The 17,180-nt window shown below is 42.5% G+C and overlaps 2 protein-coding genes across 3 annotated transcripts in view; one reads left to right on the plus strand and one right to left on the minus strand.

Annotated features, from left to right (window-relative positions):
* The window catches only part of LOC133370357 (protein archease-like), a 60,450-nt gene that overhangs the window by 16,114 nt on the left and 27,156 nt on the right, over positions 1-17,180 (minus strand). The window lies entirely within an intron of this gene.
* On the plus strand, positions 963-11,844 carry RBBP4 (RB binding protein 4, chromatin remodeling factor). 2 transcript variants are annotated; one of them, XM_061596565.1, is made up of 12 exons: positions 963-1,249; positions 3,397-3,544; positions 6,119-6,264; positions 6,658-6,831; positions 7,804-7,919; positions 8,015-8,175; positions 8,325-8,451; positions 8,613-8,690; positions 9,515-9,591; positions 9,681-9,738; positions 10,426-10,536; positions 10,819-11,844. In XM_061596565.1, exons 1-12 carry the CDS (start codon positions 1,234-1,236, stop codon positions 10,882-10,884), a joined length of 1,278 nt encoding a protein of 425 aa, XP_061452549.1. In that variant the 5' UTR covers positions 963-1,233; the 3' UTR covers positions 10,885-11,844. The 2 variants fall into 2 exon arrangements, with proteins under 2 accessions (XP_061452549.1, XP_061452547.1); XM_061596563.1 differs by lacking the exon at positions 963-1,249 and adding an exon at positions 1,405-1,512.

The following is a 17,180-nucleotide window of genomic DNA, read 5'->3' on the forward strand; positions in this document are numbered from 1 at the left end:
TCCTTTTAAAAATAAAAAATAAAAGATCCAGCAGTTGCCCTGATCTGCCCCCAACCTTCAGTGGCGTGTGAGCCACAGAACAGAATGGCATTTTTAATGTGTTGAAAGCTGGATATTAATGTTAGGTGGTGTCATAAGTGGAAACCAACTTGAGCAGCATCACCTAACAGTTGGAGGGACCATGAACCCTCAGTGTTTTTTCCTCTTGAGGCTGCCTTTGTTTCTCACTGGCGTATGTATTTCTAGCCCCTTGAGAAATCCCCCGCTTGCCTTAAGCTGTTTTGGCCAGTCTTACCATACAGGAAATCTGAAATTTAATCTGAAATCACGACGTGTTTTTGATGCGATAAAGTGCACGTTCGCTTGAAAGCAAGTCCCACTTTAGCAGCCTGACTCCCTGGAAAATGCATATAGAATTGCCCACGTTTTCCCGTTTGTGAGGGCAAATAAAGAGCAGGGATAAACAACGTGCCTGACAAAATTCATTTGGTTGTGCCACTGCACTTGTGAAGCAGGCAGCTTACTGGAGGCATTCAAGAGGCAGCTGGACAGCCATCTGTCGGGAATGCTTTGATTTGGATTCCTGCATTGAGCAGGGGGTTGGACTTGATGGCCTTACAGGCCCCTTCCAACTTTGCTATTCTATGATTCTATTCCTACACCCATTTCACAGGCGGGAGAGGAAAGGCAGGCTCTCGCGTCCCTCAACGGGCAGCACTGAGCCGCGCTTTGGAGCCGGCGCCTTTTCTCCAACCAGCCCTTGGCGAGGAGGCTGTCTGAAAGAGCTGCTCAGCATTCTCCTCAAGGCAGCCGCAACAGAAACAAAATGGCGGCTCCCAGGGAAGCTTCAACGAACCACTGCCCTTCCTCACAGTGACGAAAAGGGAGGAGGGAGCAGAGACAGAGCGTGCGCAGTCTTTCCCGCGGCGAGCCCGCCCACTCGGCCCCGCCCCTCCGTCCCCGTCTCAGCAGTCGTGATTCGCCGAAAAGATCGCAGCGGCGGGGGTTGCGATTGGCTGGAGTTGGCGCGAACCCGTCTCGCGCGGCATTGCTGTTCTGAGGCGAATAGTAAAAAGGGGGGGGGGAGAAGGAGGATTCTGTCGACGACGACTGAGGGAACAATAGAGGAGTGCTGAGCAGCTCGGCGCAAGGTGTTGAGCGAAGGGCGGGCCGGGTCCTCAGGTGAAGTAGGAAGCCGCGACGTCCCTGGCGCCCCCTAAAAGAGTCGGAATCATGGCGGATAAAGAAGGTGAGCGAAGCGGACGCCGTAAGGGAGGGCGCAAGTAGGCCTCACTCCCCTTCCCGCTCTCCGCGCGGGCCCTGGCAGGAGAACCCCTCGCCCAATCCCCGCGCCTGTTTCCTCAGCCCCGCCCCTTTTCCGAGGGAGCCGCCCAATGAGGCGCGCCTTCCTCCTTCCCTGGCCCCCGCCTCCCTCCTCTTCTCCTTCGTGTTCTTTGGGGTCTGCGCGGAGCTGCTCTGTAATGAGGCGGGGAGGGCTGCAGGATGGCTCAGGTGGGAGATTTGCGAGGGTCGCTCGCCGGCTTCTGTCCCCTCTCCTACCCCTCCTCCTCCCGCTTTTCTGCTCCGCGCCGGGCCTGGCGGTGGGCCTTGAGGCGCCGCAGTTCCGACGGCGACGCTTCCCCAGGCGGGGAGGGAAGCGCGTGCAAGCGGAGCAGCTTCCACCTGCGGAATTTCTGCGCTTTGGGCTGTCATATGTCTCGAATTCAATATTTTTTTCTTCAAGCGACATAAATGTGGCGGCTTCTCTCCCTCTGTTTCTCCCCCCCCGCCCCCCGATTTTAGATTCCCGGCAACCTGTGTGGTGGGTTAGGCTGGGAGAGAGCGGCTGGTTCTTAAAGGCATAGAAACAGGGCCTTAAAAAAGAAGAACCGTGCCATTTCTTTAACATTTTCTTTGAGTGGTCAAGCTAGCGTAGACAAGTTATATTTTTGGTGCCTCGCTCATCTTTAAAGTAAGGAGCGGGCACATTTCTATGTTTGCCGAAGATACGCACGTGTGTGCGTGCGCGCGCGCGCATATGTATGTATACGGTATTCTTGTGTATAGAGAGATAATTCTGAGGTCCACCAACTGAAGCCAGTTGCAAACTAGTATCTGACTTCATAGTTAAGGAAGCAAATGTTTAATTCAGGAATTTATTTTCAGTGCCAAGTTGTAGTCTTAAAGCAAACTGCTGCTTTCTCACCCACTCCCACTTTCTTTGTTTTAGCAGCCTAATTTACAAAGTGTATGGGAACTTTTTTTCTTTTGTTTTTTGTTCAACAATTGAGAGTGGAAAACGTTTATTGATCCACTGTAGAATCATCCAGAGATCAAGCAGGAGGTCTTAGTGACATTTTTCTGGGGACTGCCCTTTACCAGGAAGATGAATGCTTTTGGTTTGCTGTTCCTGTTTTTTTAGAGATGTTAGGACTTCGTTAGTTTGGTTTTTTTTTTTTGTAAATTGTATTGTTTTTATTTTTATTTTGTATTTGTATTTTTTTTGTGTGTAAGCCGCCTTGGGGGCCTATTTGGCCGAAAGGCGGCCTAGAAATAAAACATTACATTACATTTATCTTCTGCTTAGCCGTGTGTTCAAAGTATCTCAGATATATTACCTCAGTTATCCATACAATAGTCTGGTAAAGTAAATCTTGTGCCCATTTTGCAGATGGGAGAAAATACGGTGGTTTGTTTAAAGCCACCCCTTGATCTCATTATACAAGTGAGATTTGAGCTGGGTTTTTTTCCTAATTTGTACTTCAGCAATCTCATAGGGGCTATTGGTTAACTGCATGTTACAGGTTGGTGGCTGAGACATGCTACTTAGTGGATTTCTTGCAGAAGTAAGAGGCTGATAATTTAAGACTTTCAGCTGCTGCGCTTTGCACTAGAACTGGGCTTCCATGTTGCTGCATGATTTTGTTTTTAAAAAATGTAAGCACAAAAGACTAGCAACTCTTGATGCCTTTTGAGAGTGCTGCTTTTTTGCATCCTGTTTGAAGGAAAGCTTGTAAACTGCCATTATGTGACCGACAAATGGAAGCTATTGGCCTAGTGAAAATAATTTCTAGCATAGGAAAATAATACCATGCTTAATCATGCAATTCTGTGCATGGTTATGTGGAAGTTAGTTACTTTTAAGTCTGACGGGGCTTATTTTCAAGCAAGTGAGCAAAAGGTTGCAGCCACCTTGGAGGCCTGTGGTGCTCTCCCAGTGATGATTCAAAGCAATACAATTTGGGGCATAGAGAAAATTTCTAGGTACAGAAGATAGGAATAATGTCTGTCCTTAGTTCTGAATATCTCTTGTTAGATAGCAATGGCTTGTGCCCATGGACTTTTCAAAAGGTTTATTTGTCAGTATTAATTTATGCATTTTCTTGCAATTGTTAGCTGCCTTTGATGATGCAGTGGAGGAGCGAGTAATCAATGAAGAATATAAAATCTGGAAAAAGAACACTCCATTCCTCTATGATCTTGTTATGACACATGCTTTGGAGTGGCCCAGCTTGACTGCTCAATGGCTTCCTGATGTAACCAGGTAACACTCACAGGATTGAAGCCTAAACACACTAGTGATTAAGGTCCATGGAACTCAGAGGGATTCCCTTTTGTGTAAACATGCATAGGACTATGCTAGAAACTGTGTTAACTATGCTTTGTTGTGTTTTGGTGAGGTACATAAACACTGTAACCACCTGTTCTACTTTTCCTCTTTAGCGTATGAACAAATTTGTTAAACTAATAATGGACTGGTTTGTGTGAGCCACAATTATTATGATTATTATTATTTATTACATTTGTATACCGTGCCATAGCCGAAGCTCTCTGGCGGTTTACAATTAAAAACAAATACACAAATTTAAAAACACTTTAAAAAAACAGTTTTAAAACACATGCTAAAATGCCTGGGAGAAGAGGAAAGTCTTGACCTGGCACCGAAAAGATAAGTGTTGGCGCGAGGCACACCTCATCATGAAATCATTCTGTAATTTGGGGGCCACCACTGAGAAAGCCCTCTCCCTTGTTACCATCCTCCAAGCTTCCCTCGGAGTAGGCACTCAGAGGAGGGCCTTTGAGTGTAGTGTGTGGGTGGGTTCGTGTCAGGAGAGGCAGGTATTGTGGTCCCAAGCCGTGTAAGGCTTTATAGGTTAAAACCAGCACTTTGAATTGAGCTCGGAAACATACAGGCAGCCAATGCAAGTGGGCCAGAATTGGTTTTATATGTTCGAACTGTCTGGTCCCTGTTATCAATCTGGTCGCTGCATTTTGCACAAGCTGCAGTTTCCAAACTGTCTTCAAAGGCAGCCCCACGTAGAGTGCATTGCAGTAATTTAACTTGGAGGTTACCAGAGCATGGACAACTGAAGCCAGGTTAATCCCTGTCCAGATAGGGGCATAGCTGGGCCACCAACCGAAGTTGGTAGAAGGCACTCCGTGCCACCAAGGCTACCTGAGCCTCAAGTGACAGAGATGGTTCTAGGAGAAGTGCTAAGCTACGAACCTGCTCCTTCAGGGGGAGTGCAACCCCATCCAGGACAGGTTGGACATCCATCCAGTCAGAAGAACCACCCACTAGCAGCATCTCAGTCTTGTGTGGATTGAGCCTCAGTTTATTAGCCCTCATCCAGTCCATTGTCGCAGCCAGACATTGGTTCAGCACATTGACAGCCTCACCTGAAGAAGATGAAAAGGAGAAATAGAGCTGCGTGTCATCAGCATACTGATGGCAACACACTCCAAAGCTCCAAATGACCGCACCCAGCGGTTTCATGTAGATGTTGAACAGCATGGGGGACAGAACTGACCCCTGCAGAACCCCATACTGGAGAGTCCAGGGTGCTGAGCAATGTTCCCCAAGCACCACCTTCTGGAGCTGGCCCGCCAAGTAGGAGCGGAACCACTGCCATGCAGTACCTCCCAACTCAGCCAGTCATCCCAGAAGGATACCATGGTCAATGGTATCAAAAGCCACTGAGAGATCAAGGAGAATCAACAGAGTCACACTGCCCCTGTCTTTCTCCTGACAGACGTCGTCATACAGGGCGACCAAGGCTGTTTCTGTGCCAAAACCAGGCATGAAACCCGACTGAAATGGATCCAGATAATCGGACTCATCCAAGAGTGTCTGGAGCTGGCCTTCCACCACTCGTTCAAGGACCTTGCGCAGGAATGGCACATTTGCCACCTGCCTATAATTATTAAGATTTTCTGGGTTCAGGGAGGGTCTCTTCAGGAATGGTCTCACCACCGCCTCTTTCAGGCAGCCAGGGACCACCCCCTCTCGCAGAGAGGCATTAATCACTTCCCTGGCCCAGCCGGCTGTTCCATCCCTGCTAGCTTTTATTAGCCAAGAAGGGCAAGGATCCAACACAAAAGTGCTTGCACGAACCTATCCAAGCACCTTGTCAATGTCCTCAAGCTGCACCAACTGAAACTCATCCAAGAAATCGGGACAAGGCTGTGCTCTGCATACCTCGCTTGATTCACCTGCTATAACACTGGAGTCTAAGTCCTGGCGGATGCTAAAGATTTTATCCTGAAAGTGCCTAGCAAATTCATTACGGTGGGCCTCAGGTGGATGTACAAATTAAACCAGAAAACTTCTAACCATAGTTTCCTTTCTTGTCCAAGCTAGGAAACAATGGTTATCAGCTCAGGAACAAGCCAGCATATTAAATCAAATTCAAACATTGGTTTAATATTCTGGCTTCTTCCAAAGCTGAACAAACCAGGAAACTATGGTTAATCAGACGAACTGGTTTAGATATGGCAAAGGGAGGAGCAAAGAAGTTGGAAATTGCCTAATAAACAGAGATATGATTGAATCGAGTCTGTGTTAACTTTTTTGAATTTGAGAGCCCCAGAAGGGCAATAAATATTTTAACTAATGTCTACTGTAATTTAAATTGCCCTGTTTTCTGGTTTTTTGTATTGTAACTAGGTAACAAAAATCAACAATTCCAGTCAGAAATTTTTTGTAGCACTGGAATAAGGGAAATTCAAATTGGCTTTAATGTTAGGGACTCTGATGGTGCCAATCACTCTAATGAATCAGTCCATGGTAAAAACAGTATTTTCACTTTGATCTCATTGTTCTGTTGTGGCATTGCAGACCTGAAGGCAAAGACTTCAGTATTCACCGGCTAGTTCTTGGGACCCACACCTCTGATGAACAAAACCACCTTGTGATAGCCAGCGTGCAGCTCCCTAATGATGATGCACAGTTTGATGCTTCACACTATGATAGTGAGAAAGGAGGTAAGAGAACAAAATAGGGAACAGGGATAGGTAAATAAGTTTTGGAGAGTACTCTTGGTGTTAGGCCAAAATAAATGTCTAAACTGATAAATGATAACTTAGCAGATGAAGTACTAGTGAAAGTAAATAATTTTTAGTAGTGTGACTTGTTGGAGGCCTTGTAGTTACAGAAACATGTTTCAACATGTGGTTGATTTGCAGTATGCTGACTTGCTGCTCTTGGGGTTTTTTTTGCGTAATGGTTTTAAACTGTTCTATAAAACCACAGTGCATTTAAACATTCTCTTTTTCAGGTTTATAATGTCCATATGACATTCTTGGTCTTAAAAGATTTGTTTCCTATTTTGAATGACTTGTATAATGTAGCTATTATAGAAATGCCTTTATTTTCAGAGTTTGGAGGCTTTGGCTCTGTTAGTGGGAAAATCGAAATTGAAATAAAGATCAACCATGAAGGAGAAGTAAATAGAGCACGCTACATGCCCCAGAATCCTTGCATCATTGCCACAAAGACTCCATCCAGTGATGTGCTTGTGTTTGATTATACAAAGCATCCATCTAAACCAGGTATTTGCCTGTTGTGCCTGTACTTTGCACCCTTATATGTGCACTTTGGGAATAAAATTAATAGGGCTTATTAAGTTCAAGTGTAATATTTATTTATTTTATTTATTATTTAATTTATATCCTGCTTTTCCTCCCAGCAGGAGCCCAGGGCAGAAAACGAAAGCAGTAAAAACACTTTAAAACATAAAAAGACCTTAAGATACATTAAAACAAAACAACTTTAAAAACATTCTTTAAAAAAGCTTTTAAAACATCTTAAATTAAAAGGGTTAAAAAATACTGTTTAGAAAAAAAAGGTTTTTAAAAAACATTAAAAGCAAAAAAACATTAAAAGCAATTCCAACACAAAAGCAGACTGGGCTAGGTCTTATCTTAAAAGCCTTGTTGAAAGAGGAAAAGATTATTTCTGAATGTGGGCAGTTGCTTATTTGCTCATGAGTTGCACATTAACATATCATACTTTGTTTACTGCCATTTAGTTTAGTTGGTTGCATCTAGGTTAGGAACAACAAACAGGCAAATTAATGGTGTTCTGGGTACAGACTGCTCTCAGTTGCTCACCATAGTTGCCAGTTTCATAATTGCCCTAGGCAAGAAGTCTCGCAAGCGAGACTGTGCTAATCAGATTTCATGCTGGGAGTGAATTTAGGCTTAACTTGTTTTCAGGTAATTAAGGTTTGTGATTGGCAAATATAGTTTGAACTTGAGAGCAGGACAAAGAAATGGTTAAAAACAAGTTTTATTTATAAATAAATTCAGGCAAATAGAAATAGTGTAGGCTATTGAAATTTGTGTGTCTGGGGATGGATTTTGAGTGACAGCGTAACTATCGTCCAATTAAATCAGGTGTTCAACTTCTAGCTGCAGGCCTGGAGCAAGAGCTGAGTTTGTATGTTCTCAGCAATTAATTGATCTTTGCAGTTTTCTAATGTTGCATGAATAGAACAAGTAATTACTCTGTCTCTGTTGCAGACCCTTCTGGTGAGTGTAATCCAGATCTACGTCTACGTGGGCATCAAAAAGAAGGCTATGGCTTGTCTTGGAATCCAAACCTCAGTGGTCATCTGCTTAGCGCATCTGATGATCATGTGAGTATTGTATGCTTAGTCCAGGCACAGATAGTATGCATCTCTGCCAAGTGTATGATATCTTATCTGAATGTATTTTCTGTTATTTCTTTAAGACTATTTGCTTGTGGGACATAAGTGCTGTCCCAAAGGAAGGGAAAGTGGTGGATGCAAAGACCATCTTTACAGGCCATACAGCTGTGGTGGAAGATGTTTCCTGGCATTTGCTCCATGAATCTCTCTTTGGATCTGTTGCTGACGATCAGAAGCTTATGATGTAAGCAAAGCAATACTATTTCATTTACACTATTTACTGTTTCTTGAGTTTTCTTAAAAAGTGTGTGTGGGGGGGGTAATAGCTACACTTGCAATTAGCATGTATTAATTAGTCCACCAAAATTTGTTATCCTGAACTTCTCTTTGTAGCTGGGACACCCGGTCAAACAACACCTCCAAGCCAAGCCATTCTGTGGATGCTCATACTGCTGAAGTGAACTGTCTGTCCTTCAATCCATATAGCGAGTTCATCCTGGCCACAGGATCAGCTGATAAGGTGTGTGTTCAGAACTCGCTGATGATGTCTAAATTCATGGTTGCAGGGTTAATGGGATTGTTTTTTGTTTTGGGTGGTCCTAGTCAATAATGGGTTCTTGGGGTGTGTGCAGTACAAGAAATGAATGTTCTTGTTAATTCTGCTCTGATCTTCTTGGATAGACTGTTGCATTGTGGGATCTGAGAAATCTGAAACTGAAGTTGCACTCTTTTGAGTCGCACAAAGATGAAATATTTCAGGTACGTTCATATAATGCCTTGGACTGTTTTTTTCTTGATCATTTGACAGGTTGGCTGCTCTTAATAGGTTTGAATTATTTTTTTCAGAATTAGCCTTGCTATTAAAGTTCCAGATATTAAATTTAAAAAAGCTTATATTTGCTCATCTGTGCTTGATAGTTTAGGTAGCGGCTGTGGAAGAGAACTTGCAGCTGCTTGCATGCTTTTTCTGCTTGTTGAAAATTTATTTTCTGCATTTTCTTATGGTGATAACGAATGCATCAGTAATGACTAATGAAAACATCTGGGGGCTTTTGAGTTCATTAAGCTTTTTTCTGATTTGACTTATTCCGAGAGGAGAGAAAAAATAAATAGGTAAAGTGATAGTGATATATCTTTACAATCTCGGGGTTATATTCAACTAAGTCCTCAGAGTAGATCCATTGAAATTAATGAAATTAAGTTAGTCATTTCTATTAACTTTAATGGGTCTGCTGTGAGTAGGACTAGTGTTGAATACCACCCTTGGTGATTTAAGGATATACCAGCTTTATGAGGTGTTTTTGGAATGTAACATTCATAAATTTGGTGATGTTGAAGGAAAATGGATTCAGTATGTAGATCTTTTGTTATTGTGATTGACTGTACCCTCTGCTGTCCAGCCTTTATGTAGCATATTTGAACTGTCAGTGGTTTTCAAGAGCACAATAATGACAAGGGAGATTAAAGTGGTTGACTGGCATTAAATAAATTTATGTGTAATTGTTTGAAAGTAGCATAAAAATGGCATCAAAGCCATGATAGATACTATGGTTAAATGTTCTGTGTCATTCTAATTGATGCAGGTTCAGTGGTCACCACATAATGAAACCATTTTGGCCTCCAGTGGTACTGATCGGAGACTGAATGTCTGGGATTTAAGGTGAGCCCCAAATGGGTGTAGTATTGTACACATGTTGAGTTCACCAGAAATGCTTTTCGTGTGTGCCCAATTATTGTCTTATGTTTCAGCAAAATTGGGGAAGAGCAGTCTCCTGAAGATGCCGAAGATGGGCCACCTGAGCTATTGGTAAGTTGAGAGTATTTGAGTTGCCACCATTCCCTGCACTCTCCCCCCCCCAAAAAAAATCTGCATGAGAACTGGTGCCTTACAATTGAGTTTGGTCATCTGGTGAGAGGCTGGCACCTGTGAATTCCATCCTTGCTCAGATTAGCAGCCCAAACCTGGTGCTCGATCCTCCTCTGCATTTATGTGCACTCTTCCGTCCTTGAATGATTTTCCACAGTGTTACCTGAGCATGTTAAACAGTTGTTGCTCTTTCATCTTTCTGAGCAACAACTTCTTGTAGACATCTCCATCTGATTGTTGAGCGGGGAGATGCTTTCTGAGTTCAGGACACTTAGTTTGTGTATCTCCCACCCCAAATCCATCCCACTAAATGAATTCAACTTTGCATTTGGTAGGAAGGGAAAGGAAAGCAAGCGGAGATAGAAGATGAAGAAGTGTAAAGTTACCCAAAGTCAGGGTTATACACTTTGCAGTCAACTTCTGCTTTATATCTTGTAAAAGAAAAAGGTTGGATTAGCTCCATTGTAGGACTGATGCTTTCTTGTATTCCAGAATCTAAGTCTGGATTTTTAATTTTAAAAGTTGTCCAGCCTTTGTTGAGGTTTGGTGAATTTTATGTTTGTATGTCACTTTAGGTATATATGGCAAGATTGGCATTGTAAATAACTGTCTTATTCTCAATATTAGTTTATTCATGGTGGTCACACTGCAAAGATATCTGACTTCTCCTGGAATCCCAATGAACCCTGGGTAATTTGTTCTGTATCAGAAGACAATATCATGCAAGTCTGGCAGATGGTAAGTACTTAGTTGATTATTTGAGGAGAAAGCAAATCCAAAATTGTGTGTAGCTGCTCAGTGACTAAGATTGAATATCCTGGTTTTATATCCTGTCTTGTTAATTAAGTTTTTGGGAAGAATGATAACATAATCTTTGTGTCTGACACATGTATTCAACTTGTGATGTGGCTTAGAGTTCTGTTTGGTAATCTATTGTTTGGAAAATATCCTTAAAATGGGAGTCTGTTTAACCATCAAATTGATACTTCTGTCTGATTCCTCACTCCTATCTCTCTATAGGCAGAGAACATATATAATGATGAAGATCCTGAAGGAAGCGTGGATCCAGAAGGGCAAGGGTCTTAAATACTTGACCCTTTTCCAACCTTGCTATTTGTTTCCTCCTGTTATCCTCTCCCTGTCCTGTTCTCCCAAGTTTCCTGAGATTGTCAACTCTGCTGTTTTGTGAGAGACAAACACACACACTGTGCATTCAACAGCTCATCTGTAGATACTCTCCATCAGCCTTGCTTTTAACTCAGAAAGTGAACTGTTGCTGTTGAAAGTTGAGCCTGACGTGAGCAAACATCACACAGTGGCTTCTTAGTTGACCATTTTTTCTCCTAAAAACTTGTTGATTGAGAGCTGATATATACAGCCTGCTAACAAGACATTTTAATACAAACTATGCCTGAATTGTTGCAGCACAAATGTTGGTAAGATCTGAACGTTTCTACTGAAGGGAATTTAAGAGTAGAGGTTTCTTTTTAATTTTATTATTTTTATTGGGCCCTCCTGATAAGAGAATATGTGCAGAGTTTCCGCTCTAGTCTTGTTTCAGATGCAGATAAATCCAGTGCAAGGTCACCTATTCTTGTCCTTTTTTTAGAGTGTCTGTCCAGAAGCCTGGGTTTTCTCCATATTTTGGTCCTTCCATTCTTTTCTGACGGGGCAACTTAGGATGTGGATATGAATATGGTAGTCACCTGTAACTGCACATTACTTTGCCCTCTTGTGTGTTTCTTGAACTGTTCTATTATCTTTACTTTCTGTGATTTTAAAAAACAAACTGGGGGGGGACCACCAAGTTGTAATGGTGTTTGTATTCAGCTGAGTGATGGACCACAGATGGCATACCCAGATACCTAAAATTACACCCTGGCAGCTGGTATACATAATGAAGAATGATATACATGTTGATGAGATCATCTTTCCCCTTATATCAGTGCATTTCCTGTGAGGGTAGGGTAAACTGTTCCACCAGCAGCCCATTTAACTCCATGAACCATACGTGTGCTTCAGATTAAATAAATTTGGTTTTCTATGTGGGATGTGTTTTTGTCTTTTTTAAAAACCAAAATGGAGGTTTATTTGCTTGGTTTCTAAATTCTTACTGAAGTAAAGCTATGCTGGAGCAGGGAAATAGGATGATGCAATATGTTGAAAACTTGAAATATGCAGAGATTCCACTTGAAGCAGAGCCAGCATGGCTAACCTATTAGAGTTCTTTGAGAATGTCAACAAATATATAAATAGAGGTGATCTGGTTGACATAGTGTACTTGGACTTTCAAACAGCTTTTGACGAGGATCCTCACCAAAGACTCCCGAGAAAGCTTAGCAGTCATGGAATAAGAGGAGCTGTCCCCTTGTGGATCAGGAATTGGTTAAGTATCAGGAAGCAGAGAGCAGGAATAAATGGACAGTTCTCCAATGGAAGGATGTAGAGTCCCCCAAGGATCAATATTTGGATCTGTGCTTTTTAACTTGTTCATAAATAATCTAGATTTAGGGGTGAGCAGTGAGGTGGGCATGTTTGCTGATACTAAGTTGAGGGTTGTTAAAAAGGGATTGCAGAGTTCCAAAAGGACCTCTCCAAACGGAGTGAGTGGATGGTAAAATGGCAAATGCAATTAAATATAAACAAGTTAAAGTTACGCATATTGGAATAAAAAGATCTCAATTTCACATCTATGCTTGTGGGATCTTTCAAGTGTTCTCTTCTGACTGTGTAGGCTTAACTCTACTTTTGCTTGGATCTTCCGTCAGTAGAATATGGAAGTAATGTAGCTACTCTGGCCCCTGTGGTCTTCACTTTATACAGGTCTTACACATCATGGTCAACAGCCCTTTAACTACTAGTTGGCTTTTGCACTGCCTCTCTTGCGTATATAAAGCAGTTCTGGAAGCTCATGACCTTGAAACTAGAAAACCCGCTCCTTTTTGTAGAACAGGCATCCATGCTGCTTTTCCTGGAATGGGGAGGGAAGGGTGACATGCTTGGTTAATCTTATAGTGGTGGCTGAATTGGCTTGTGATCCACGTAAGTAGATTTTTGATCTGCTTAACCCTCTTGCTACAACTGTATTAACTGTAAAATGCTCTTATTTATGTGTGTAAAAACATTTAATTAGGACTTCTGTTTCCTATCCATAACATGTCAAAATTACAAATGGTTGCCCAAAGAACTAAACCTGTTCTCAAACAGATTTTATACAGAATAACATTAAAGAAATTGTGACAAACATGCTGATACATCAGCTTTATACAGGGGAAGGGCCATAGTTCAGTCATAGAGCATCTGCTTTGCATGCATGAGATCCCAGGTTCAATCCCTGGCATCTCCAGGTAGGGCTGGAAGGGATTCCCACCTGAAACCTGGAGAGCCGTTGCCAGTGAGTGTAGACATTACCAAGCTAGATGGAGTAATGGTCTGACTCAGTATGAGGCAGCTTCCTATGTTCGAATGGGCTCTATACAAACCTTAAAACTATGAAGTTATGCGCATTGCACATCTTGTGTTCTGCTGACACAACACCTGTCCAGCGTAACACCCAAATTTCAGATAATTTGCAACATTTTTTATCAAGATGCAATCCATAGTTTTGCCTACTGCTGTGTTGCCAAGAGGAAGAGAATACTATTGTTCTCACTAAGGAGAACTAGTAAGGGGAAGGATGTCCACACTTGTAAATCCATGATTCAGTCTTGGTCTTCTTTAACTTTTGATTTGCAGAGTTGTCCATAGATTTCTAAGCAGTCTCTGTGAGGATTGAAATTGAATTACCAGGTGCTCAAGGAAATAATGTTTCACAAGCAAATCTAGCTGATTCATTCTCCCTCTCAACTTGCCCCAAAGGTCAAGGTGTCAGTCTTCTGCCCAAATTCTGCCCATTTCCCCTATCCCCTGATGTTTCTTTTCCTTTTGAGGTTCACTGGGTTGGATTCTATTCCCCTTTGCGTCTCCATTTTGCTGTTCCATATCATTCCCCTGGAACCCTTTCAACCTTCCTTTGCTCTTCCTCTGGGTTCAGTGCTTTGCTCTAGACTATTCCTTATACTTGGTCTCTGAGTAGCTTTAAAACTTGCCATAGCTTCCAGTATCACCTATTTTGGCAAGCCTGCTGAACACCTTGTAAAGTGGTGTCCTTTTAGATTTTAAATGTGTTCTTAATTTTGCGGTGTTGTGTGATTTGTTTTGATTTCACATTTTTGTGTTTATATTTGCACTGTTTCAAACATTGTTTCAAACTCAGTATGTTCTCTTCCCCCCAAGCAATCATCTCCTTCACTTTCATCTAGTGGTGATGTCACCATCCACCCTATTAATCAGGTGTGGTGCCTTGATTTTTTTATTTGACACTCCTTTGCCTAATAGCTCAGTCTGTTGCAGTCGTGTCACTCCTTTGCAATGGGTCACCAACATGTCCCATTTACCACCGATGCTTTATTTGGTAACTGCACAAGGTCCCCAGAATTACATGTGAAAATGGCCCATCTTTGTCTTTGCAAGGGCCTCTCACAGCCCAAGCGCACACTCTTTCAAGAGAGGACAATACGATGATAGGGCAACAATGGCTCACTACACATGGATAGACTTAGTTGAGAAGTGGGTGGGGAGATATACTGGAATCAGCAGGACATGAAAGCTATCAGAAGATCCACTGAAATTAATAGGCCTGTTACGTCCATGGATTTCAGTGGGTCTACTCTTGAGCAGGACTAGCATCCGATACAGATGGCAGATGTTTTGTCTACAGAGGGCTTTCCCTCTTTTTTGCTGAATGGGCAGGGGTACTAGAATCCACAGGTCCTTCGCCAGCCTGCCTTGTGCTTGTGATTTTGCCTCACTTTTTGCCTATGGAGGCAATTTTTTTACTTTGACTCCTGCCCTTTTCTTTTGTTGAATTTGGGGGGGGGGGGGGTTTCCCAGTGCTGGCAGATCCTTTGCTTTCCTTGTGCTTGTGACGTGAATGTATTTTCTGCCTGTGTGTGTTTGGGATGTTTATTTCCCTGAATGGCGCGGTGGGGGCTTTGCTGGCCCCAGTCAGTCTTTTGGGCTTTTTTTTTGCAAGGGGTGGGAAAGAGACATGAAGCTGGCAAGACACTTCCCACTTGCCTTTTTGAGTGTGATAGCTCCCCCCCCCTGCAACTAGCGAGTGTGTGTGTGTAAAAGCAGGTGGGGCCTGGGCATGCTTCCCTGTATCATTCTGGCACGGGGAGACTCTTGTTTTTGTTTTGCTTGAAGGGAGGTGCTTGAATCAGTGTGGAAGGTTGCTGTCCTCAAACAATGCAACCTCCTGCCTCAGGCAGGGTCTTTGGCTTTGTGGCTGGTTTGCCCACTTCTCATCAGCCACCACCCAACACTGAGTAAGCTCACTTCCTGCTCACTCCTCAGGCAACACCACATGCATGTAAGGAGGAAGCTTCTTTGCCCCTTCTTCAGTCAGGAAAATTTGGAGGAGGGAGGAAATGAATGAGACTGAATATGGTGGAGGCTTTTCTCCTCTGTCATACATGAACATTTAGACGGGATGGAGGAGTTTGTGTGTGTGTGTGAGAGTGCTGGCCTGTTGCTAGAGTTGCGTGCCTGATCAGAACATTCCTTCCCATCCACTTCTGCTTTCTTTGGATACTGCACAGTCTTTGTAACGGACTCGCTTGCTTGGATTACTTGGCTGCTAAACTGCTTTGTTTCCCCTTAAAAAAACCCACTTATTCCCAATTCTGTATGCACCTGTGTACCAAGACTGAGTTTTAAAAGGACCTTCCCTAGCTGTGTTTCTTTCTCTCACCACCTCCGCTTTCCTTTGCCTTCTTGGTCCTCCTATCATCAGTCTTTGGTCCAAACGGGTCTTCCCCACCCCCCATGCTAGGGTTGTAGTTGGGGCAGGGGATGAGAGAAATGATCAAGGTTGGCATGAAAGAACTAAGTATATGCTTCTCACTAGATTTGGTGCTTTTGTTGTGTTTCTTTTCTAGTCTTTATCAGTGTATGTGAGTGACTGAGCCAAACTTCCCAAAGAACTTAATAGTTAAATAGGGTTTGAACTGGGGTTTTCTTGGTCAGCTGGTAATTTTGGATTCTTCTTCATGGGGGCTTGGTAAAAGTCAGAATTAAAATGGACCCTCTTGCATTTGCATTATTTTACATTGGATTCCCCCACAAAAGAAACCACTATCACAGATCACATCTCTCTCCATGTACTAAACTGTAAAAATCATAGATCCACCATTTTTTAACAACCTGGATCCAAGACAGTGCTTAGAACCACTAGGGCTATGGTGCAGCCTAAAGACATCAATGTAAGCATTAATTAAAATAATGGAAATTAAAGAGGATCTGTTTTGATTCTACATGATCTGATTTTTACCCAGGTCCTCATGGAAAAGCAGTTCTTTGTGGGATTTGGTAAAGGAAATTGGTACCCCTGACACTCTCTCAGAATTCTACATACATCCATGGGCTAAAAAACATTAGGGACCTCTGCTTCACAACATTTCAGAAATCCAGTTGTCATTTCAACAAAATGTTTTATTTTGCCTTGACTACTGCAGTCTTATCCTCCTGGGTCTTGTGCTATCTCGCATGTGTCCACTCACATCTATCTAGCACCCTGCTGCCACAGTTATTCACTTTTCTTGTTAAGTCCCTCCTCAAAACTCACCTTTTCCAGGAAGCTTTTGGGTCAGCGCTTTAGTCCGTATTGTAACTAAGCTTAAAGTACTTACAAATGAAGAAATCAAACATTTTTCCCATGCTTCCTCCAGTGTCTTAAGATTTTAATCCCCTTGGGGCAGGAACCTGTCATGCCTCATTTTTGGAAAGTGTCATGTACATAGATGGCACTGACTGATTAATAAAAAATTAAAACAGCTACACTAAGACATCTAGAAGAGACCACTTATGTCAAGATATAATTCGGAGAGCAAGAAAGGTTACATTGCAAATATGGTGCTGTGTGGTATTTCTTTATAAAAGGTTACTGCTTTATCTGATATGTTGACAAAAAATCACTACATGTACACAGTCAAGGAGCATATATAGAAAAATCATGCTCTGGCAGAATTAGTAAATAGAATATGTGGTTGGTTTTATTTGATCAGAAACTATCTGTAGGTACATAATTTCCATGGTGTAATTATTGTGTGTGGCGTATAGTTTTAATGACATCAAATGGATCTGCCAAGAAGATCTATGGACTCGCCAGGTATGTTGCCTTCCTGAAGAATGGATTAGAGATGTGACGGAAAGGCTGCCATCGCTCATAAAGTCCACTGACAGCTATCCCTTCTCATTCCTTTGGGAATAAATGATACTGCCAAGCTAAGCTATGACATAACCCCAAATTTTGCACTTTAATGTCTTATTTATCGGCTTTG

The sequence above is a fragment of the Rhineura floridana genome, chromosome 15 (genome assembly GCF_030035675.1).
Source record: "Rhineura floridana isolate rRhiFlo1 chromosome 15, rRhiFlo1.hap2, whole genome shotgun sequence".
In the NCBI taxonomy this organism is placed as follows: domain Eukaryota; kingdom Metazoa; phylum Chordata; class Lepidosauria; order Squamata; family Rhineuridae; genus Rhineura; species Rhineura floridana.